Genomic DNA, 23664 nt, shown 5'->3' on the forward strand with positions numbered 1-23664 from the left:
AAATGGGGGTTGAACTAGTTGATCTCAAAAGTCCCTTCTAGTTCTAAATCTACAATCCTATCACTGAAGCATAAGGAAAAATGTATAAGCATTTTGAATACAAATACCCTTGCTGAGTAACAAACTCAAACAATATCATTTCTTAACTATGGTATCATGCAGATACTTCCTGAGCTTTGTTTAAAATTCATTGGCAGTTATTCTGTCTAACTTTCCAACTCTATATCTTTGCTCAAATTACATCAGTTACTGAGATGAATCAATAAAATCTTTTTCTATCTCCAAGGCAAAGAACTTAGAATAATTTGCATCAATTGTTCTAAATGAGCCCAACTAATCTCTGCTTGTGCCACCATCTAAAGAAAGTTTTGTCCAGTGTCTGATATGTTGACAGCTTCATAGATTTCTATTTTGATCAAGCTACTTTTTGAATCTCAATTTCTTAAGTAAGTTATTTTGTTCTATCTTCTCTTATCATCAACTATTTCACATATCCTCCAAATTATTACATATTCTTTTGAATTACCTTATTTAAGTTTCTTTTTTTGTCAAGCTTACTTGTAATTTTCAATACCAATTTATTTAGATGATATGAGATTCTGGAACAGTCTAATACATGAATGAAGTATTATCTTACCCTATGAAAATGACCAAGAAATTATATCTTCCTTTAACAAATAGCATTTAATCATTATGCAATTGTATTTACATCAAATGACACACATCATCTTACAAAGGTTATGGGAAATTGACAACAAAGGATGCTGCTCTTACACAGTTTCAATCACAGCAGCCATTTCTTTGAACTGCTTGAAGAAGTACTGGAAAGAAAAAAAAAGAAAATAATGTTCAATTTGTATTCATATTTAAGTTGTTTTGTCAAATTTAACTGGAGTTTATTAATATGTCAAGCTTCAATATGGATTTAAATTTACATAACAATACATCATTAAGCCAAATCTGAAACTTGGATAGGGATTTCTGCTAGCTAATTTGATAACATTAAAATTACATTTTCTGACCGAGATTTAAGAGTATACAAAAGCATAGCCTATTATCTTAATCCAAGGATTAGTCTTTTTTTAAAGAGGTCAATATTAATAAAAATGTATTCTTGATCAGGATGTTTTGTTTTGAAATGGGACTCTAAGATAAATCCATACTACAAAAAACATGGTTTATAATAAGTAATTAAAGTGACATTGGGAGTATGTGAAAACTTGTTCTTGAAAACAAATCTTTGGAATCATTCTTCTTAGTTTCATTTGTAATATTTCAGTGACTTTAGTTGTTTTGTTCACAATTACTTATACATTTACAAAAACATATACAATGTCAGCAAATGTTATTGGAATATGATCTTTGCATTTGCCAAGTGGATTTTTAGAAATTAAATCTTAAAAACCAGTGGTAAATAAAAAATGAAGCCATCCAAACAGTTAAATGTTGATGGGAAGTGGCTTCAAACATTTTGAAAGCATATCCTCAGATTCATAGCGTTCATACAAGTATTTAATAAAAAGCCACTCAAATTTTGATGCTTGAAATTGGCACAAGCTCTATCAGAAAAATGTTAAGTCAGTACAATTTGAGTCTAAGTTGAATTCTGCTTAGATTTCCTGCAGAAAGTCTGGGAGGAAAGTCAATCTTTGGTGTATCTACCCCATACAAAAAATGAACACTGGTTAAATATATCCATAAAAAATCAAAGTGTTTCAAATTTTAGTCAGATGTCAAAGTTCAATTAAGACTTCTTTCACACAGAACATCGTTGTAAATATATTTTGTCAAATACCTAGTTAAAAATATTTTGGAGATTCTGTATATTAATATATTAAATATATTTCAATGAATTATTTTAAAATAATAAACATTTATATATTTTAAAATCAGAACAACACTTCCTCTGTAATGAAAAAAAAAAAAATCCTGTGCTTTTTAAAAGCAACAACATCCTAGAAGAAAACTCAAATTCAAAATAATTTAGTGACAAACCTGAAATTGTGGAATTGTCATTTCAAAGGACTTGTTTGTAATCTGGCCTGATTGATCTGCCACTTTAAGTGTCACTGCAACATAAGGAGACTTAAGAGATTTGCAACTGTCTGAACTCACTGCCATACCCATTTTCCACTGAAGGTCTAGAAGCTGTAACAAAAAGAAGTACATTTGTTTTGAAAGCTATTTAATTCTATTTCTCCCACAACAACTTTTTTTTTTTTATTTCAACTCAATATTTATAAAGATAATATGGAAAAATTAGCCAATGAATAAACTTGAAACTTTATATCACATACACATTTATACTCAAGACCAATTCTCCTTTTTTGATCTAGGAAAAAATTTAAATTCATTTATAAGCCCCCAAATGCAGAATTACTATTTTGAAGAACTAGTCATTATTAAGTTTTTTCCTCTCTTTAATTTAATTAAAAAAGAATACTGTTCAACTCAAAAATCTGGAGAGTAGTGATAAGAAACATAAGGAAGAATCATTGATTTTTTTAGAGCTTGGTGATTACTTTGCCCAAAACCTTCATTTTACAGTTGAGGACACAGAGTTCCCCAGAAGAGAAGTTACACGAGTTAGTAGCAGACCTGGAATACTCTGACAACAATGTTGTCAAAAATTACATAAAGCAACAGATACATACACACAAAAGCCTATAGTAGATGCATTAGTAATTGAGGTGGGAGAAAGGAATAGCCTCGCCAATTTTTATAAGTTGAGCTTTAATTTTGCTTTTACATTTTGAGTATCACTTGAGCTCAAGGAGGTATACTGGGAAACAGAAGAGTTAGTTTTGGATTTCTCTTCATAGAGAAAGTCTCATTATCAAATTTTTATCATAGTTCGGCATTTTCTTAGTTTACAGTAGGCCAACGTAAACTGTAGTTTTTATTCCTGGGTACATCAAATACCTCTGCTTGCTTGATAGACAAGCACTATTTCTGCATAAAAGGAAGGAAAACTTTTCTGGGAAGAAAGGTATGGGAGAATTCAGCCCAGCAGTTGTCCCTATTTGTCTCTGAGACAATCTGAGTCAAAGCTACTACTGAAGTCCTGGGTCCTATTTCAAATCCACTTATTGAGTTTTATGTGGACATGAGGAAAAAAAAAAGAACATTGGAGACGTCATACTTGTTAGAATATAGGATCATTGTTATCCCCAAGTACCATTCTATGTCTCATTAAATATTCTTGTTACATATTATAATAAAGTTATTTGTTGCTGTCTTACCTCAATGACAGTATTCTAAATTCTATAAGGTCTGGGACTGTTTGTCACTGTGCAGCAATAGTACCTTGTACAATGTCTTGCACATAGAAAACAGATGCTCACTAAATTTTAATTGCACAAACTGGCACCAAGAACTACCAGAGATGAGCTGTGGCAATTACTGACAACAATGTTGACACCAAAATTTTACAGATAGTCTCCCAAACATTCAATTCAATTAGTATTTCACCTATTATGTTTATAGCACTGGAGATAAAAAAAAGATGGGACATATAGTCTGTACCAATAAACTTACCACCAATAGGAAAAAGGACAGTTTACTACAGTATTAAAGCTATCCAACAGACATTTAGATATATAGCATTAGAACTACTGGTAGAGGTTGAAGATAGAAAGTCATCTGAAGAGATGGTAATTGAAACAGGATAATTGAAAGGAATGGATGAGATTCCCAAAGAAGAAAATATAGAAAAAGAAGAAGCCAGTTTAAGAGAGAACTTTAGACAATGCCCACTACATTTCAGCAATAGGAGAACAATGAAGAGCTAGGAAAAGAAGATAGTGAAGGAACAATCAGAGAAAAATTCTAAAAGTACAATATCATGGAAGACAAAGGATCTACCTTCCAGAGTTAAACACTTCAGAATTATAGAAGATGAAAACACAAAAAGATTTGATAATAAGGATGGTAATTTTCTTGTGAAGAGAGCAGTTTCTTTTATTAATTTATATCATATGGCTCTAGTTATAAAAGAGAGGGCTTTACAATTTGGGACTATCCCCAAAGGGCTAAAAACTGTACACTCTAATCCAGCAGTCTTATTCCTGGGTTAGTAACCCCAACGAGATCATAAAAGTGGGAAAAGGACCCACACCTGCAAAACTATTTGTAGCGGCTCTTTTTGTGGCAACAAACTGGAAACTGAGTGGATGCCCATCAGCAGGGGAATGCTGAGTAAGTTATAGTATATAAATGTATATTAATAGTATATAAATAAATATAAAAAATATAGGATATTATTGTTCTATAAGAAATGATCAGCAGGATGATTTCAGAGAGGCCTAGAGAAACTTACATGAACTGATGCATGACCGGAAGAATGTTGTACACAGCAACGTTCATATGATGATCAACTATTACTTAGCTCTTATTAGTAATATAGTGATCCAAGACAATTCTAACAGACTTGGGATAGAAAATGCCATCTGCATCCAGAGAAAGAATTTTGGAGACCGAATGCAGATTGAAGCATACTATTTTCACATTAAAAAAAAATTGTCTGCTTTTTGTTTCTTGGAGTTTTTCCCTTTTATACAGATTTTTTACCTTCAAAACATGACTAATATGGAAATATGTCTAAAATTATTGTAGACACACACACATATATGCATAGATGTATATTTACGTATACACACATATACATGAAATTTATCCAAACACAAATATAACCACCTTTTAAGACAATTTGGTGTGTGTGTGTGTGTGTGTGTGTGTGTGTGTATGTGTATGATTGTATGTGTATGTGAGCAGGGAGGAAGGAAAGGATGGGGAGAGAGAGAGATTTGGTTTTCATTTTTGAAGAAATGCTCTAGTAGAGGGGCAGGGTAGCAATGAGAGGGACAGACTTATTGTTATTTGAAAAATGATAATAATAAACTTTTTTTAAAGATTAACTGCTCCCCCCACTTCCACCCCATACAGGCCCTCATTAAAGAATCATCCCAGGACTCTAAGTATCCAAATGGATGGTTCCTCTTGTAACTCTATATTGAAGAAGCGAGTTATTGTTTAAATCACATTTCTAAGCATGCTTAATTAAGCTTGATGAGCAGATAACATAAAATTATCCTATTTACAATCAGAGGCTTTATAGATTAAAAACAACAGGCTTTAGCCAACAAAACTTACCAACAAATTCTTCATACAGCAGTGAAAGGAGAAAAGAGAGCTTTACTGTGATATAACTGCACACATCCTATTTTCAGAAACACTAGCCCACCAAAGGAGCTCAATTATATCTAAAATTATTCTTAATGCAATTTTTGTTGGAAGTTGTGCTGAAAACAAACCCTAATGTATTTTAAAACAGATGATATCATACATTAATGTAATCAAATATTTCTGTGCTATAAGAAATCATAAATATCCCTTTATCCTGACACGAAAACTTTAGATTCTGCCCCTGGAAAAACTCTGGACTTTGACAGGTAAGCTTTTACCTTATCTTGCTGGGCCCTTGAGGCTGCACTCAATCACTTCTCTACCTTCTATTCTCTCTTTTCAGAATCCATTTATGTCTTGCTTTCCCCCATTAGAATGTGTCTTGAGGGTAGAGGCTTTAATTTTTCATTTGTTTGTATTCCTAGTGCTTAGCAGTTCCTAGCATATATCCAATATATACTCTACCAATCAATCTACTCTCTATATTCAGAAAATACAGAAATGAGAGATGACATATGAACTGATGCAAAGATCCAGGAAAACAATAACGAGAAAGACATGAGAGAAATAGTATGATGTACTTGAACACTAAAGGGAAAAAAATACTTCTAAAGTACACCTCTGTATATAAGACATGTCCATAGTGAAAGAGAACTTTTACTAGGTTCTTCCTTATGTCTACTTTCTTCCCCCTTTCTAATGTACTCTGAAAAACTAGAAAAGATCGTTAAAAAATACTCTTCACTTCAGTAGATTCATGTTTTTGCATTTGTAGAAAAGTGAGAATCTATTCTAGAAATAGAAATAGTAATTTTTTTTGAATTAGATACTCATATAGTTTTTTCTTTAGGTTCCTCTAATATTGGCTTGTGTGTAACTTGTGTGGTATTTTTTACATAAAAAGATGGATAAGAAGTAGGAAAATAATAGCAGCACTACACAAAGAATGAGAAAATCTGGGTTGCAATTCTGATTTCATGAAGCATTACTGGAGCACAGAAAAACCTACACAGAACTGATCTCACACCAGCCTTGGAAATCTATGTTCAAGTGATTTAGGAAGAAGTAGCCTTAGCAGGAGAATTTGAGGGCCCAAAGATGATGCACAAGCAGTTGGAAGATAGCACTGAAAGATTTGTAAAGGAGATGGGTATTTTACTATTGTTGTACAAAATCTGAAGTTTCAAAAGCAGAAACATGTCCTGCCATATGTGACCTAAGTGCCATGTGGTTTTTTGAAGAATTTTAAAACATATCCATGATTCAACAACTGTAAAAAGAACAAATTCCTTTTAGCATTCAACTTGGAACTCTGGAGGTATTAACTGTACACAAAGAAAAAAGATCCATTTAATTAACAACTTTATCACATTACATCCTATCTAAAAATTTTATAATATTAAAAACATAAGAAAGTTTCAAATTTGTAAATGGAAAGGGGAGAATAAGCATTTATATAGCACCTACTATATGCTAGACAATGTGCTAAGCACTTTGCAAATATTACATTATTTGAGAAATACAATCAAGCAAAATGTTGAGTTATACAACTAGGATTAGCTCTGATAACAATATTTTATAACTTGTGAAAATGGCTAGTGGCATTCCAAGAAAGGGACTATCATTCTTGTAATCATATACTATCAACATTATCAAGCTCAAGATACTACCTTCTACAATAATTACAAAGAAATATAAACCAGTATTTGACAAATTGGAGCTATGGGTAAAAGGGCATTAGACTTTACTTCAAAAAACATATAGTATAGTCAGATTATTAGATTATTATATAAATGCTATTATATTATTAGGTATTACATATACTATTATATTATCATATATTATATATATAACCATTATATTACATATACATATAGTGTTATAATATTATTAAAAAACATTGAATTTCAAGTTAGATGACCTGGGTATGATGAAAATTATATCCCAAGTATGCAACCATAAGTAACTTCTTTCCCCTAAGTCAGTTTTCTCCTTTCAAAAACAAAAGTAATACTTACATTATACTAAACTCACAAGACTGTTGTGAGCAAAACGCTTTGTAAACTTTAAAGCATAACAGAAGTGGTGCTATTATATTATTATAAAAACAACACAGTCAACTTTTCTACAGTCAATATTTGCCTATGTAAACATGCTTGATAAAGAGAACAGAGAAAGCTACTGCTTAAAGCTATTCTATTACCTAAAGAAAGTTGCACAGTGGGAATGAGTTCTGGGCTAAGAACCTGAAAACCCAGGCCCTAATCATGACTTTGCAATTAATGAAATAGAGGTGACAAATAGTCATCAAGTGCCACAGACATTTCAATCTGCTACCATCTTTGGCAAACATTCTAGGAATGACTGGCTTTTGTAAGACTATGCAGCAAAATAAAAGATGTCATTTATTAGAAAAATAAAATTTGTAGCCTCTTCTAAAAGACCTATTCAGATGCTTTACAAAGTAGGTGTGAAAAAATGGATAGTAGGATATTTATTAAATGTAAACCACAGGATGCTCTTCAAATATAGTAGAACAGATGGCCAATTTTCCTGGAATTCTTCCCATGCTACAAGGCCCTCAAAACAGTTGAAGAGCAGCCCCGGGATCATCTTATCCAGTGCCTTAATTTTATAGATAACAAAACCAAAATTCAGAATTGAAGTATTTATCCACGAGTAACAGTGATGGTAATAAGAGCTAATATTTAAATGGCCTAGTTACTTCAAAGTTAGTGCTTGTAGACAAATAGACACAAACATGGACACTGTAAGGAGTCTGGTGAATTCTAATATTTTCCTTATCTTTCCTTCACACTTGTCTTCAAAATGGAGTACCTTTTTGTGAGAAACCTCTGTGAATTTAGCTAAGTTGATTCCTTAGAAAACAGAAATAATTTGCTACTAGGCCTACATCTGATGACTTCACAGTTTGGCAAGTCCTGCCAGAACTCATAAATTTATTTTCATATGTAGCCTTCCAAGACAAAATGGGGTATGTCACCATGAAAGAAAGAAACTAAGCAGCATGGAACTCAGTCTTACTAAGATGTGAGATAAGAACATCAAAGCCTTAAGGAAAATCACAGTCTTGCCTGTTCTGTTTCAAGTTTTGCTCTCATATGAGTCTCATATTAAAATGAAAACAATGAAGGTACAGAAAAACAAACAATTGTGCTGTGCTGACAGGAAACAAGAAAAACTATCAATAAGTAAGAGAAATTCTACTAAAAAACAAGGCAAGGAATGACAAGTTACTTTCCAGTATTACATACTAGAAAAAGCTTGTAATAATTTCTTCCTGTATGAAAGGAGGCTGTTGAATTGGATAGTTGTCAAGGTTTCTTCCAGTTGTATATCCTGTTAGCCTATGATCTGTGCTAAGAGCAAGACTCAAACTCACTTAAAAACCCCCACCTGTGTGTGTTATTTAAAAATTTAAAAAACAAATAATGCCACGTGCAAGATTATAACCACAAGGCAAGTAATTCCAAAACATTCCAGTACAAGGAAATAAAATTTGCAATACTTAAAGGATAGTTCAATCTTACTTCAGATTTTATATTCTGGAATCCAATAGGTTATTAGATATAGCCCAACATTATTTTTTTTATTTTACTTATATGCAGAGTAAACTGCAAAATCAAAACCTAGAATTGAGATTGTCCATAGCCCAACAACATTAAAGGAAATGTCATACACTAAACCAGTGGTTCTCAAACTTTTGTTCTCAGTATCTTCATGTTGTTTAAAAACTATCGAGGATCTGTTCAAAGAGTTTTTGTTCACATGGGTTATATTTATAGCTATTTGTTATATTAGAAATTTTGAATTTGTAGAATCTCTGAAAGGGTTTCAGAGACCCCAACAATTCTTTGGACTACACTTTGAGGACCACTGCACTAAACTAAGAGTGTTGGAAGAGGGCATTTTAATCAGAGTATAATTCTAAATGAATTCTAAATGGGGGGAAGGTTATGAATTGAAATGACAGAGTAACTAATATTAAGGCAGGTATAAGTGGAAGAAATATCACAGAAGTCTCCACTGGCAGTCAATGGACAAGTGCTCTTTCGTGAGAGGCCCTGGGCCAAGCTATTGGGATACAAATAAAAATGCAAGTTCTACTGAGGGAGACAAGATGTCAATAATTTTACACATCCAAGGCACAGAATAGATGGAAGAGAATTTCGGAACAAGTGGGGTGGGGGTGGGTGGGAGAAGGGATGTGAGCTAGGGCTTGGAGGAAGCCAGAAAGGAGGGGAATGGGGCACAGCTAGGGTAAAGGCTCAGAGGCAGGAAACAGGAGCATGGAGTGGTCAGAACAAGGACTTTATAAAGGGAGATGGGAAGCCACAGCAAGGCCTCAGAGTCTGAATCCAAGGGAACGGGGATGAGAGGGGCGGAGACAAGGAGGAGCTATGAGGGGAAAGATGGAAGTGGGCGGGGCCAGGAAGACTACTCACCTGATTAGTTACCTGCAAAGGAAACAAGAAATAGTTTAGAGATAACCAGTCCGATTGCCGAGCCGGCCAGGCTCCCCTCAGTCCACCCTTCCCAGTCCGTCCTCACCTCGGATCTGACCTCCTGCGGCGGCTGACACAACCCCTCCATTGTCAGTTCTAAGAGGCTCTGACAGTCCGTAGCCATTTCCGCTTTCGTCACGGCTCTGGACAGACCCAAGATGCGGGGGGAATGCAACGTTCCATATCTAAAAGTTTTTCTTATTTTTTTTTCCCTCAGCAAAATCCCAGTGAAAAAGAGTTATTATTCCATCTATGTGAAAGAAAAAAATACTTAGGCGTTATTCTTCCGGAAAAGGAAAAAGAGGAAGTATTTGAATCAGGTCCCTCCTCACCCTTCTTTATCCTTGAGTACTCTACTTGAATTCGTCCTACTCTGGGAAAAGAAAGCCTGCGCATGAGCAACTTTAAGAGCTCCGTGAAAAGACTGTAGCTACAAGCTACATCCTCCCATCTCCCACTCGTGCTTAGTTGAAGTTGGCTGAGCTCTTGCCTCAGGGGTGGTGCCCCAGACGCGGCTGCTCAGAGAAGGGGCTCATTTCCAAGCCTCATCTTTCCTAACCTATTGCCCGTGCGTAGTTCCCATAACGTTCTGAATCTATCGCTGGGAAAGAAGTAGTAGACTTCATTGAAGTTCTAAACTATTTAAACTTCAGAGACCAGTTACTTAGGTTCAGTGGGTGACGTTAGAGATCATCACTTAAACAAAATCCACTTTTTATGGCGAAAGGTAAATCACTATTCCCAAAGTCTAACAATTTGTATGTAGCAGAGTGGAGATTCCAACCTAAAAACGAGAACAAACAAGTTTGGGAGCTAACCTGTTTCATATATAGTTAAGACAAAACAAGTTTGCAAAGCACTTTATAAATGTTAACTCCTTTTATTCTCACAACAATCCTGGGAGTTCTCCATTATCCCCATACCCTCGACCCTCTAATTAGAAGTCTTCCTCAAAAGACACTTAAATTGACTAAGTGACTTGCCTCTTGCATACAGCTAGTATGCTGGGCTGTATTTGAATCTAGGACTTCCTGACCCCCTCCTTCCCACCCCCCACCCCCAAGTCGAATACTGCCATCTAGCTTCCTCTTTGAGCTCTCCTAAGTGGAGACTACAGTTTTCATGTACCATTTTTATTTTCTGTTCCTCTTTGTATATTTCCATATTTACATTTGCTGGTGTTAGTCAAGCTTAAAATAGCAAAAAAAATATAAAATACAAATTTAAAAATGTATTTAGTATTTTATTTCACTCCAATTACATGTAAAAATAATTTTAAAATCTTTTTTTTATTTTGTGTTCCAAATTCTTTCCTTCCTCCCCAACCCGTTCATTGAGAAGACAAGCAATTCATTATAGGTCATGCATGTATAGCCATGCAAAACATTCCCATAGTAATCATGATGTTAAAGAAAAGACAAAAAACCCCAAGAAAAATAGAATAAAGTATTCTTCAATCTGTACTCGGATACTATTAGTTCTTTCTCTGGGGAGTGGATAGCATTTTTCATCATAAGTCAGAGTGGTCTTGAATCATTATATTGTTGACAATAGATAAGTCATTGGTAGCTGATTATCTTATACTATTGTTGTTAATTTATGTAGAGTACATTTCACTTTGTATCAGCTCATGGAAGTCCTTCCAGTTTATTCTGAGCATCCTATTCCATTATAATTATAGAACAATATTTGTTCAGCCATTCCCCAATTAATGGGCATCCCCTAATTAATGGGCATTCCCTCAATTTCCAATTCTTTGCCATCAGAAAAATGCTCTTATAAATATTTTTGTACATATAGGTCCTTTCCTTTTTTGTTTTATATATCTTTTGGGATACAGAGCAATAGTGATACTGCTAGGTCAAAAGGTATGCATGATATTATATAGTCCTTTGGGCATAGTTCCAAATTGCTCTACAAAATAGCTGAATCAGTTCACAAATCCAACAAGGATACATTAATACATCGTTTTTCTCACATCTCTTCCAATAGTTGTCATTTTCCTTTTCTGGCCTATTAGCCAATATAATAGGTATGAAGTCGCTCTCAAATTTTTTAAATTTGCATTTCTCAAGCAATAGTGAGAACTTTTTTTTTTTTTATTATGGCTATATATATCCATGATATATCTGGTATATATATATATATATATATATATGTATATATATATATATGTATGTATATATATATAGAATGATGTTGCTATAATTAACTTTGATTACTTCATCTGAAACTGTTCTTATGAATGACTCTTATAGTTATAAATTTGACTCAGCTCTATATGTTTGAGAAATGAAACTAAAAGAAACTTGCTTCAAAATTTTTTTTCACAGTTACTACTTCTAACTGTATTTCCCTTCATACTATTCCCACCCCTCCCCCATGTATTCTATTCATTCTCCTTTTAACCAGTCCCTCTCCTCAAAAGTGTTTTGCTTCTGACTACCCCCTCCCCCAATCTGCCCTCTCTTCTGTCACCACCCTGTGCTCTTATTTCCTTCCCCTGCTACTTTCTTGTCAAGTAACATATTTCTATACTCATTTGGCCAACTGTTCGACCCCCTTAACAGCTGGGAGCTGAGAGTTCCCTATGTAAAGTGCTGCTGCTGATTTCAGTGGCTCTCAAAGCCTACCTGGTCTGTGCTGGACTGTGCTCCATTCTTATTCTGGTGTGACAGACCACTCCTGCTGACTTAAATTGTCTTTGACTGGAAAATTATTTCACCTCATCTTTTTGTTGATTCTGCTGCTCTAGGAATTGTTTTATGGTATTATTTAATGGTGTTCAGAGGGATTTTGGGGAGAGCTCAGATAAGTTACTGTCTTTTTTCCAGTCTTTAAAATATTTTTGTTGTTGAGGCAATTGGGGTTAAGTGCTTTGTCCGGGATTACACAGCTAGGAAGTGTTAAATGTCTGAGATTAGATTTGAACTCAAGTCCTCCTGACTTCAGGGCTGGTGCTCTATACACTGTGCAACCTTGCTGTCCCAAGTTGTTATTATTTTTAAAACAAATTTAAACTCAGGTCTTCAGATTAAATTCAGCTACTTACTTTACTGGATGTCACTATCTCAATCAAGTTTCTTAACCTATTCTATATCATAGCCACCTTTGGCAATCTGATGAAACCCTTCTCAAAATAATGTTTTTAAATGCATAAAATAAAATAAGTAGGATTGTAAAGGTTCGTGAAGATAAAGAAGGGATTTTTTTTTTCTGCCTTTCATAATCACAGACCACCTCCTTTCTCCAGAAAACTCTCTATAGAAACCGTTAAGAAACTGATCTAAATGTCCCATGGGCTTCTCAAACTCGACTTAACCAAAATTGAATTCAACATCTTCTGTCTTTTAAACCTACTCCTCCACATTTCCTTCTTTCTTTTAAGAGCACCGTAATCCTCCCAGTTATTCCATTGTTGGTTGTCTGATTTTTCTCTCACCCACCCTTCAGTATCTCATCTATGCAATCAATAGCCATGTCCTATTAATTCTATTTCCACAAATTCTCTCACAACTCTCCCCTACTTTTCACTAACACTGTTACTATCCTAATAGAAACCTTCACTTTTACATTAGTTATTATCTTATTTTGACTATTACCCACCTCAAGGTAGTAGTGACATACATTTATGCCTCTAGAAGTGAAATTAAGTGAGTTAAGCCAGTAATATTTGTAGTATTACTACCATTACTTAAGAGTTTACTGAAATTGCAAGTCTGCCCCGAACTCACATGTGTGTCAGCACTTTTAAATATTTAAGAATACTTGAAGATTGGAGAGTTTTCTGAGGAATGCCATCAGAAATGGAATTTATATTTACATATATTATATATATGTGTGTGTGTGTGCATACATACATACATATATAAACAAAAACATTATTTCCATAAATTGTACTGCTGTCCAAAACTTGCCTTGCCACATGGATACTGGTATTCAGTGTGGAAAAGTCCAATATGAGAACTGTGACTCAAACCCAAGGCTTTCTCCTCAATTGTGGGGAAAAAAAACAGCAGAAAGAAGCAGAAAAGGCTATAGATAAAACACAAATACTGGACTAAAAGTCTTTATCTTCATTTTTTTTTTTTTTTTTGGATTGCTTTATGTCTTTCTCCAAGCATAGGTGAGTGATCCTGATTTGGACATTACCAGTCTTGGTGATATCCTTGTGGATATGGGATCCTGGTCTCTTTATTGGGACCAACCAACAGAGGAAGAATTTCCTGCTTTGAAGAGGGTGGTCACTGCACATCAGCTCTAAGATGATTGCTCAGAATCCTTTGGAGTTGCCATTTGGGGCAGTTCCTGACCTTATTGACTATGGTGAACTAGCCGGTGCTAGTATATTAATGCAGAATTAGGCCCCTGCATTAGCAACATACAATCCCTAGCAGAGAAAGGCAGTGGCAAAACAGGCCAAGATGAAATTGATAGGTATTGATGAGATTGAATATGAAGGGTGAGAGCCAGTGAGGAGTTAATGCTGATAACAGAAGGTTCAGACTAGGACGATGGTGGTGTTCTCAGCAGTAATAGAGAAGTTAGGTGGAGAAAGGTTAGAGTTAAGGAGTAACAATTCTAAACTCAATTAAGTGATGGAAGGTCCTTTATAACTGGTACAAACTAAAATAGAAACAGATGCCTCAAGCTTCCTTAGAAAACAATTGTCTTTATGGTAGTGTAACTTTATTTTGTTAAACATTTCCCAATTACATTTTAATTTGGTTCTAGGTAGCAATGAGGGTTATATTTTCCTCTACTCTAAATCATAAGGCCCTTACCTACAAAGCGTGGAAGATAATGGGAATAATGATCTAATCATTTCACTCATGAAAGTTAGGCCAAATTTTCCTTAAAAGGTATTGAAGCCATCCTTGAGACTTGATTGGCCCAGGCAATAAAAGACTCAAGCTGTGTGAATTAATTTCCTCATCACTTGAATACAAAACAGCTCCAAGGAGTTCCAGGTGTTCTTTGATGCTTGTGGAAAACAAGGGATGGGAAGTTTCTGCTGAATCACTAGAGCATCCTTTTTATACAACCTTCATTTTTTTTCTTTTTGGGGGATTTCTTTTTTTTAATTTATTTTTATAAAACTTTTTATTTTCAAAACACATGCATAGTTTTCAACATTCACCCTTGCAAATTCTTGTGTTCCAATTTTTTTTCCCTCCCTTCTCCCCCACCATATGGCAAGTAATCCAATATATATGTTAAACATGGGCATTTTTCTACACATTTTCCCACAATTTTCATGCTGCACAAGAAAAATCAGATCAAAAAAAGGGGGAAAAATGAGAAAAGTAACAACAAAAAGTGAAAATGCAATGTTGTGATCTATACTCAGTTCCCACAGTCCTCTCTCAGGCTCTCTCCATCATAAGAACATTGGAACTGGCCTGAATCACTGAAAAGAGCCATGTCCATAAGAATTGATCATCATATACTGGATGAGGATGTATTCTGATGGAAGTGGATCTCTTCGATAAAGAGAGCTAATTCAGTTTCAATTGATCAAGGATCAATTGCTACACTCAAAGAAAGAACACTGGGAAATGAATATAAACTGCTTGCATTTTTGTTTTTCTTCCCAGGTTATTTTTTATCTTCTGAATCCAATTCTCCCTGTGCAACAAGAGAATTGTTCGGTTCTGCACACATATATTTTATCTAGGCTATACTGTAACCTATTTAACATATAAAGGACTGCTTGCCATGTCGGGGATGGGGTGGAGGAGGAAGGGGAAAAATTGGAACAGAAGTGAGTGCAAGAGATAATGCTGTAAAAAATTACCCTGGCATGGGTTCTGTCAATAAAAAAGTTATTTAAAAAAAAAAAAGAATTGATCATCATATAAAATTGTTGCTGTTGTACAACCTTCTGATGCTATGTCAGAGTAATTCTCCATTTTACAATTGTCTTATCTTGTTAAATGTTGTACCTAAACTATTAGGAGATTGATTTGAGTCAGGTCCATCCTTAAACACTTTTCTTTGAAAAAATTTTCAGCAGCTAAGGCAAAGTGAAGGGAGCAAAACCAGGAAAATATTGTACACAGAATTAGCAACGTTGTTTAATGATTAAGTATGATTGATTTAAGTCTTCTCAAAAATACAATGATCCAAGACAAGTCAAAAAGATTATGAGATAGAAAATACTATTTATATCCAGAGAAAGAACTGATGCATACTTTTGAAACATTAGTTGATCAATTGAAGATTGAAGCATACTATTTTCATTTTATTTCTGTGTTTTTTCCTCTTTTCTTCTGTTTCTTCTTTCACAATATGACTAATAGTTATATATATATATATTTTTTACATGACTGCATATCTATATGTATATATAGATATATACATTTACATATCAACTTACTTAGGGAGGAAGAAGGGAGAGGGAAAAATTTACAACTCAAAATTTTATATAAAAATTAATTTTAAAAATTGTCTTTATATGTAATTGGAAGAAAAATCCTATTTAAAAGAAAAATAAAAGATATTATAAATAATGAACAAAACCAAAAAAACAACTACAACTTTCAGCAGCTACCCATTGCCTCTGGATCATACATAGATTCCTTTGGCTTTTAAGACTTCATAAAGTGGCTCCAAGTTTCCTTTCCATCATTAATTCACATTACTCCCCTTCACATACTTTACATTCCAATCAAACTAGACTATTAGCTATTCCTGGAATTTCATATTCTCTCTCTCACATCTCTACTTTTATGAATTCTTATTTTCCTTTAAATTCTTATTTTCCTCAAATATTCAATTTTCCTTTCCAGGTCAGGTATCTTTTAGGTTCCAATGCTAACTTTACTATCAGCTAATCCAGAACCATCATCCTGATCTATATCTTGCCACTGGACCCAGATGGCTACTAGCCCTCCCTTACTTAAATCTCATTGATTTGCATGTCCTGGCATCACTTCCATGATGTCATGGCCCTTTCTCTGCCCCATAAAAATAACTCCTTCCTTCAGCTCTCCCTCAACTGTCAAATTTAATTGTCTCCCTACCTGATTGACATTGTTGTTTTTATGTGTACCTCCAAAGTCACCATCTTCTTAGTCAATCAGACACTATTTTCTATATGCCATCATCAGTCTTTATTTAGTGACTCTTTCAAATTAAAATGCATGCCAATTATTAACAAGGGAGCAAGTATTTAAAAATTAGCCATATTTGTTAAAGACCCTGTCTTTCGACATCTTTCCTAACCTCAAGAGGCTGTTGTGATTGAATTAAACTGTTTAGCAATTAAAAAAAAAAAAAGAAAAACCCTTATCTGTCTTGAATGACTATCTTTTTATTTGCTTAAAAAAAAAATCAAAATTTGACAATTAAAAGAGTTAAGAAAAATATATGCATATATTACGTTATATCCACATTTTATAAAAAGTTTCTGTACAATTTTACAGAAACTCTTTCCATGTTGTTAAAATATTGAATGCCTTGCTTATGAGTTTTTTATTCTTTCTAATTAGTTCTTGCTTTCTCAGGGCAAAACCTATTTTAAGAGAAAAAAAAAATGTTTGTGTCTGGGCCTGTTTTTTGACCAAAACTTGCTCAGTGTGGAATTACTAAAGTATACAGAGAAATTTTACTAAGATGTTAATTATTTAAACAAACTTTATTTTATATAGTACCTGCTTTGGCCTGCTTTGAGTCCTTTCTTCCATAATTTGGCATTCACAAGTTTGCTGGTTAGATTTCCCTAGGGGCATGCTAATCACAAGATCTGACTTCCTAAAACAATAGCTAATGAGCCCCTATCAGTGACCTTACCTTTAATAGTCAGGAACCAGCATCAGCTCAAAGCAAAGGCATTTATTAAGATGATATAGTGAGAACAATAGATTAAAAAAGATTTCCTTCATAAACCTGGGACATACTTTCCTATAAATATACCCAGCATTTGTGGGACGATTAAGTACATTTTTATAGAGCTTAGAGTTTTTTATAGCTGCATTCCATGGGGCCAGAACCAGATTAAAATGTAATTGGGAAATATTTAACAAAATAAATAAAAATACAATAAAACAGATAATAAAACAGTTTAAAAACTAAGCCAATGGGTAGCCTAGAGGGATTGTTATGTTCTGAGTAGTGGCTATTTGCCACTATTTGCATTAGACACCACTGGAATAAACCATATGGAGGAGAATATAGGTGATAGAAGGTAGGGTGGTAACTATAATGACTGTTATTTGCACCAGGTGTCAATAGAAGCATATAAATAGGGAAAACAGGACTGAATAAGAGGTACTGTAAGGAAGTAGTCCCAGTGGAAGCAAACATAGCAGGAGAATGGGAAAGCAGAGACTTTGGAGAGCTATTGGCCTGGAAATGGAAGAGATCACGTAGCTATGAAGTTGTCATTTTGAACATGTCTCAGTAGATTATCTCTTTGCAAAATTCATAAGGAGAAGAAACTGCTGATTTCTTATTTCCTTCTTCCCCATCCCTCCTTTCTAGAAAGAAGTATACTGTCTCCTAATTCTCCCTCCCCCCCCTCGATCCTCATTTCTTAATATTTTGTTGTTTGCTTTTTTTTTTCCTTTTCCTTTTCTTTTTTTAGTATAAGTATGGTTACTAATCTATGTGTTTCATTAGTCAAATGTAACAGAGAAAGATGATGAGGGAAAAGGGAAACCTGACAGAGAAGTGAATTTTTTTCACTGTGATACATGTTCATCAGGGCAACTTTTCCAGACTGGGGGATAAGAGTCCCATATGGGAAAATTGTTGGTTCAGTTTTACCATTCCCCTGAGTAATGAGAGAAGACTTCAATTTAGATATTTCTACAAAAACAAGTCAATTGTTTTGACAGGAGGCTATGATGAATCGGGGCTGCTATGAGACATGAAACATTTTCTCTTCCTTAACCAACTGAAAGGAAAACCAAGCCATTCATGAAAGGCTGAGGCAAGAGATAATATACACAATAAGGAGAGGTAATGACTGCTTGTAGCACAGCATAGCAACACACCATCCCCTGCTAGATTCCTACCATTTGGATTCCCAAGTTAAAGTCTGGTGTTTGGTTCTCCTGAACTCCATGAGACATAAATTTTCTTTTTTCTTCCTTCCTTCCTTCCTTCCTTCCTTCCTTCCTTCCTTCCTTCCTTCCTTCCTTCCTTCCTTCCTTCCTTCCTTCCTTCCTTCCTTCCTTCCTTCCTTCCTTCCTTCCTTCCTTCCTTCCTTCCTTCCTTCCTTCCTTCCTTCCTTCTTTCCTTCCATGTAGAATAGAGAGATAAGGTAAAAAACTTACAGGAATATGTGAATTCGTGCAGGCCCATATTTACTTGAAGCTTGGCCAGCTATAAACATATTTACTTAACTTGAGCTGATGACATTTATTAGTATTTGATATTTATCTATATTTAGTCTATTAGCTTGACCACTGTCTGCTTAATTATCTGAAGCCTGAAGACCTGATTTTCTGTTTCCTAGAAATCAGGTGATTTGGGGAAAACAGAAACCTTCTATCCTTCTATTCCAATCTCTCCAGATAGCAACAACCAATTAGATACCTCTCTCCCCCCTCCCCCCCCCCTCCCGCAATGCTCTATTACTTGTGATATAATCTCTTGTATAAAAGCTGTGTATCTTTACTATTTCTTTAGCCATCTTACCACTAGCTTTCTCTTTCCCTTATCTCGTGATGGGACGGCTCATCCCCTGGAGGTTTAATAAACAACCTTTCTGCTTTCTATTTTGAGTGATCTCTGAGTAATCATTTTGGGTAAGGGTCTCCCTCCCCTCCCTCTCTTCCTTCCTTCCTTCCTTCCTTCCTTCCTTCCTTCCTTCCTTCCTTCCTTTCTTTCTTCCTTCTTTCCATCATTTCTTTCTTCCTTCCTTCTTTCCTTTCTTTCTTCCTTCCTTCCTCCCTTTCTTCCTTCCTTCTTACTTTCCTTCCTTCCTTCCTTCTTTCCTCCCTTTCTTTCTCCCTTCCTTCCTTTTTTCTTTTTCTTCTTTTATTAGAACTTTTTATTTTCAGAACATATGCATAGTTTTCAATATTCATCCTTGCAAAACCTTGTGATCCAAATTTTTTCTCTCCCTTCCCTCTACCCTTCTCCCCTAGACAGCAAGTAATCTAATATATGCTAAACATTTGCAATTCTTCTATGTATATTTCCACAATTATGGTGCTGAGAAATCAGATCAAAAAGGCAAAAAAGAGAGAGAAAATAAAATGCAAGCAAACAACAACAAAAAGAATGAAAATACTGTATTGTGATCCACACTCAGTTCCCACAATCCTTTCTGGATGCTGATGGCTCTCTCCATCACAAGTCTATTGGAACTGGCCTGAATTACCTCATTATTGAAAAGAGCCAAGTCTGTCAGAATTGATCATCACATAATCTTCTTGTTGCCTTGAGACATAAATTTTAAAGGGGTAAAGGGTAGGGAGATGAAATCCCATACAAAACAGCAACCTACATTAGAAATAGAATTTTTCCTGCATATAAGAAGGCTGGGGAACCATTTTGCAGCTGTCACCCTATGATCCAGGCCCACCCATTGTACTTGGGATTGGGCAGCCTAGATCACATTGGTACTTTACGAGCTGGAAAAGGACATGATCAAGAAAGAAGGCATAGAGAGAGCTAGCAACTTGGCCTTATCAGCAATGATAAGTCATGTCTTGTCAAGCCATGACAAGTCTAGTCACTTGTGTATCCTTCAATAAATTTGGCTTCAAATATATAAATTATGTACATAAATGTATTTCTCTAGTATGCTTGCTGGCTTCCCACAAAATCACCCATTTAGAAAAAAGACAAAGGAGTTTAATTAGTTGTATGAACAGTTTTTCCCCTTCTAGGAGCTTTTTCTTTTACCATTCTCAATAACATTTCTTAAGTGATTACTGCATTTATTTATAATCTAAGAGAAAAGACAACATGCAATTATTTACAATCAAGATATGTATATATGTGTGTATATATGTACAAAAAATTAGAGATAATTTTATTAGAGGCAAGGCACTAGCATTAAAGAGGAATTTGGAAAAGCATTGAAGAAGGTAGGATTTTTCCTGGGTCCTGAAGGAAATAAGGGAAGACAGGCAGCAAGAGGTGAGGAAAGAGAGAATTCTAGGTATGAAGAGCAACCAGTGAAAAGACACATTTGAGAGCTAAGTATTGTGTTGTGTGACTCCATCAGAGAATATGTAGCAGGGAGTAAGTAAAGTATGAGACTAGAATGGGGGGTGTGTTGAGGAAGGGGAGAGAGAGTGTATGTTATGAAAGACTGAATGCCAAAGAGGATTTTTCTATTTGATTCTGGAGTCAATAGGAAGCCGGTGAAGTCTTTTGAATAAAGAGTTGACATGGTTGGAGCCATGCTTTAGGAAGATCATTTTGACAGCTGAGTATAATAGAGATGTCAAACCTGGATTAGCAGCTGGCTATGAGGGGTAATCAACACCCCCAAAAGTGTTTAACATTAAATATTTATTAAATCTTATAAATATATTAAATATTTAACAAAGTAAATACAAATACAAATGTTAATATGTGGTTTTCTAAGTAAATATACATCAGGGAGAGATTCTTATGTAGGGTTTAGTAGCCTCTGAGGTCCTCAACACTCTCAAGAACAGCCTGCATCAGAGTAAGACATAATTAGGAAATATTTAACAAAGCAAATACAAATATAATAAAACACAGATAATGTTAATATGTGGTTTTCTAAGTAAATATACACCAGTGGGGGATTCTTATATAGGGCTTGAAGACTTTGGTTTTACTTGTTTGTCATCACTTGAGTCAGAATGGCATGGAGTAGGGAGAGTTTAGTGACAAGGTTATTACAATCCTTATACCAGGATAAAACACTTTCTATAATCCAGGTATAAGGCAACTGGACCTATACCAGGGCCCATACCAGTGTAGTTGCAGAGTCAGAGGAGAAAAGGGGGGCACATATATAGTGTGTCTTAAAATTGGTAGAATTCACAGAACTTGGGAATTGTTTGGAGATAGTAAAGAGACAATGAGGAGTTGAGAAGGACACCTGGCTTTTGACCTGGTGCCTGAAAGAATGATGGCACCTTCAACAGTAATAAGGAACTTAGGAAGAGAGGAGGTTCAGGGGAGGTAAAAATAACATTCATTTTGGACATGTTGAGTGTAAGGTAAGTTAGTGACATGACTCTAGAGGTCTAGAGAGGGGAGGATTGAGAATCAACTCAATGATAGGTAAAACCATGAGAAATGAAAACTCATTAAAGAAAAAAGTATAGGAGAAAAGGGCTCAGGTCCGATCCTTGGGGTACACTCATGATCAGTGGGAGTGACTTGGATAAAGATTCAGAAAAGGAGATGAGCAGTCAGACAGGTAGGTAAAGGTAACTAGGAAAGAATGGGTTCTCAAAATCTAAAGAGAAGACATTATCAAAAGAAGGTAACTGACAATCTCAAAGGATACAGAGAGGTCAGTGCTGAAAACTGAGAAAAAAACCCTTAGTTTTGGCATTCAAAAGATCATTAGTGACTTTGGAAAAAGCAGTTTCAGTTAAATTATGATGCTGGAAGTCAAACTACAGAGAATTAAGCAGAGAGGGAGAGGAAATAAAGTGGAGGCAGCAATTATAGATAATCTCAAGAAGTTTAGCCAACAAAACCAGGAAAGATAATTGACAATAGTGATCAGAGATGAATGAATTAAATAAGGGTTTTTTGAGGATGGAGAACACATCTCTATGTTTGTAGGCAGAGAAATAACTGGCAGATAATGGAAGGTGAGTTAGAGTGAAAAGACTAAAAGGGGCCAAACTGTTGGAGAAGATAATAGGGAATTAATTAATCAACATTTTAAAAATATGTAGAGAATTTGCCTTGACTAAAAGAACAGCTTTTTTTTTTTTTTTCACTCCATACAGGAGATGGAAGGGAAACATCTGAATGATGTGAGATCACATCAAGAGGAGCGAGTTCTAGGTCAACTTTTTCAATGAAATATGTCAAAGTTCTTAGCTCAAAGGGTAGAGGGAGGGTGAGCCATGGAAGATTTGAAAAGATTTGGAAAATGTGTTGAGGGAGGCAGACTGATCTCTTTAGGCAGAAAAGAATTGCCTTGTTTGAATGACAGCCCAGTTGATAATGGGTGACAAATTTATAGTGGACCCAGTCAGCAGGGTCATGATTTTTGCCCATTTTATTCAGTTGATTATGAATAGTAGTGGAGGAAATTGAGTGCAATACAAAATTGAGGTTTGATGCAGCACATTGTTGATAGAAAAAAGGGGCAAAAGACTGAAAAATGAGGAGTGTTTAGAGTTCAACTGGTTTTCCAGGGATCAAGATGGGGAACAGAGATGTGCGTAGGTAACATAGGGTGAAACTCTGGAAAAGAACTGAAGGGATGGAGAGTATAGAGGGAAAATAGAGGAGTTAAGGGTTGAAAAGCCAAGGAAGAGGTGGAATGACAATAGATTATGACTCTGATAAAGGAATTTCAGACTTTATGAACATGGAAGTGAAACTTTTCTGAGTGAAGGGAAAATCAAGAGTATGACTTTCTGCTGAGGTGGGGTCAAGGAGTAGGTTATCAATAATGAATAAATTGAAAAACTGGTAAATTAGAGTGTTTGAAGGATTAACACAATGTATATTGAAGTCTTTTATTATTGGGGAGAAAAGAAAGACTGAGTGAGGTACTGAATTTATGCAGGAAGGAGATGAGAGTCCTGGATGTCAGTTGGTAACAGCTACTAGAATCTTGTTTGAGTCATAAATATGTTTTCAAAGAAGTTCAAAAGAGTAGAGTTTACTGAATGATAGTGGTAGTGGGAGATTCTGGAAATGGCATAGGGTAGCAAGAAATCTTCAAGCAGTGTCATTTGCAGGAAGGCAGGTCTTAGTGAGTTCAAGGACATGTAAGGCATGAAAACGGAAATGGCTGAAGTTTATTAACTCCAGAGCAAGCATT

The 23664-nt window shown here is 35.1% G+C and overlaps 1 protein-coding gene across 1 annotated transcript; it reads right to left on the bottom strand.

Annotated features, from left to right (window-relative positions):
- Positions 1-658: 658 nt before the first annotated feature.
- Positions 659-9849, bottom strand: COMMD6 (COMM domain containing 6). Its single transcript, XM_051983934.1, has 4 exons — positions 9757-9849; positions 9651-9662; positions 1996-2148; positions 659-821 (listed from the first exon to the last, which is right to left on the bottom strand). The coding sequence occupies exons 1-4, from the start codon at positions 9832-9834 to the stop codon at positions 771-773; spliced, it is 294 nt and encodes a 97-aa protein (XP_051839894.1). The 5' UTR covers positions 9835-9849; the 3' UTR covers positions 659-770.
- Positions 9850-23664: the final 13815 nt, after the last annotated feature.

The sequence above is a fragment of the Antechinus flavipes genome, chromosome 3 (assembly GCF_016432865.1).
Source record: "Antechinus flavipes isolate AdamAnt ecotype Samford, QLD, Australia chromosome 3, AdamAnt_v2, whole genome shotgun sequence".
Lineage (NCBI taxonomy): Eukaryota > Metazoa > Chordata > Mammalia > Dasyuromorphia > Dasyuridae > Antechinus > Antechinus flavipes.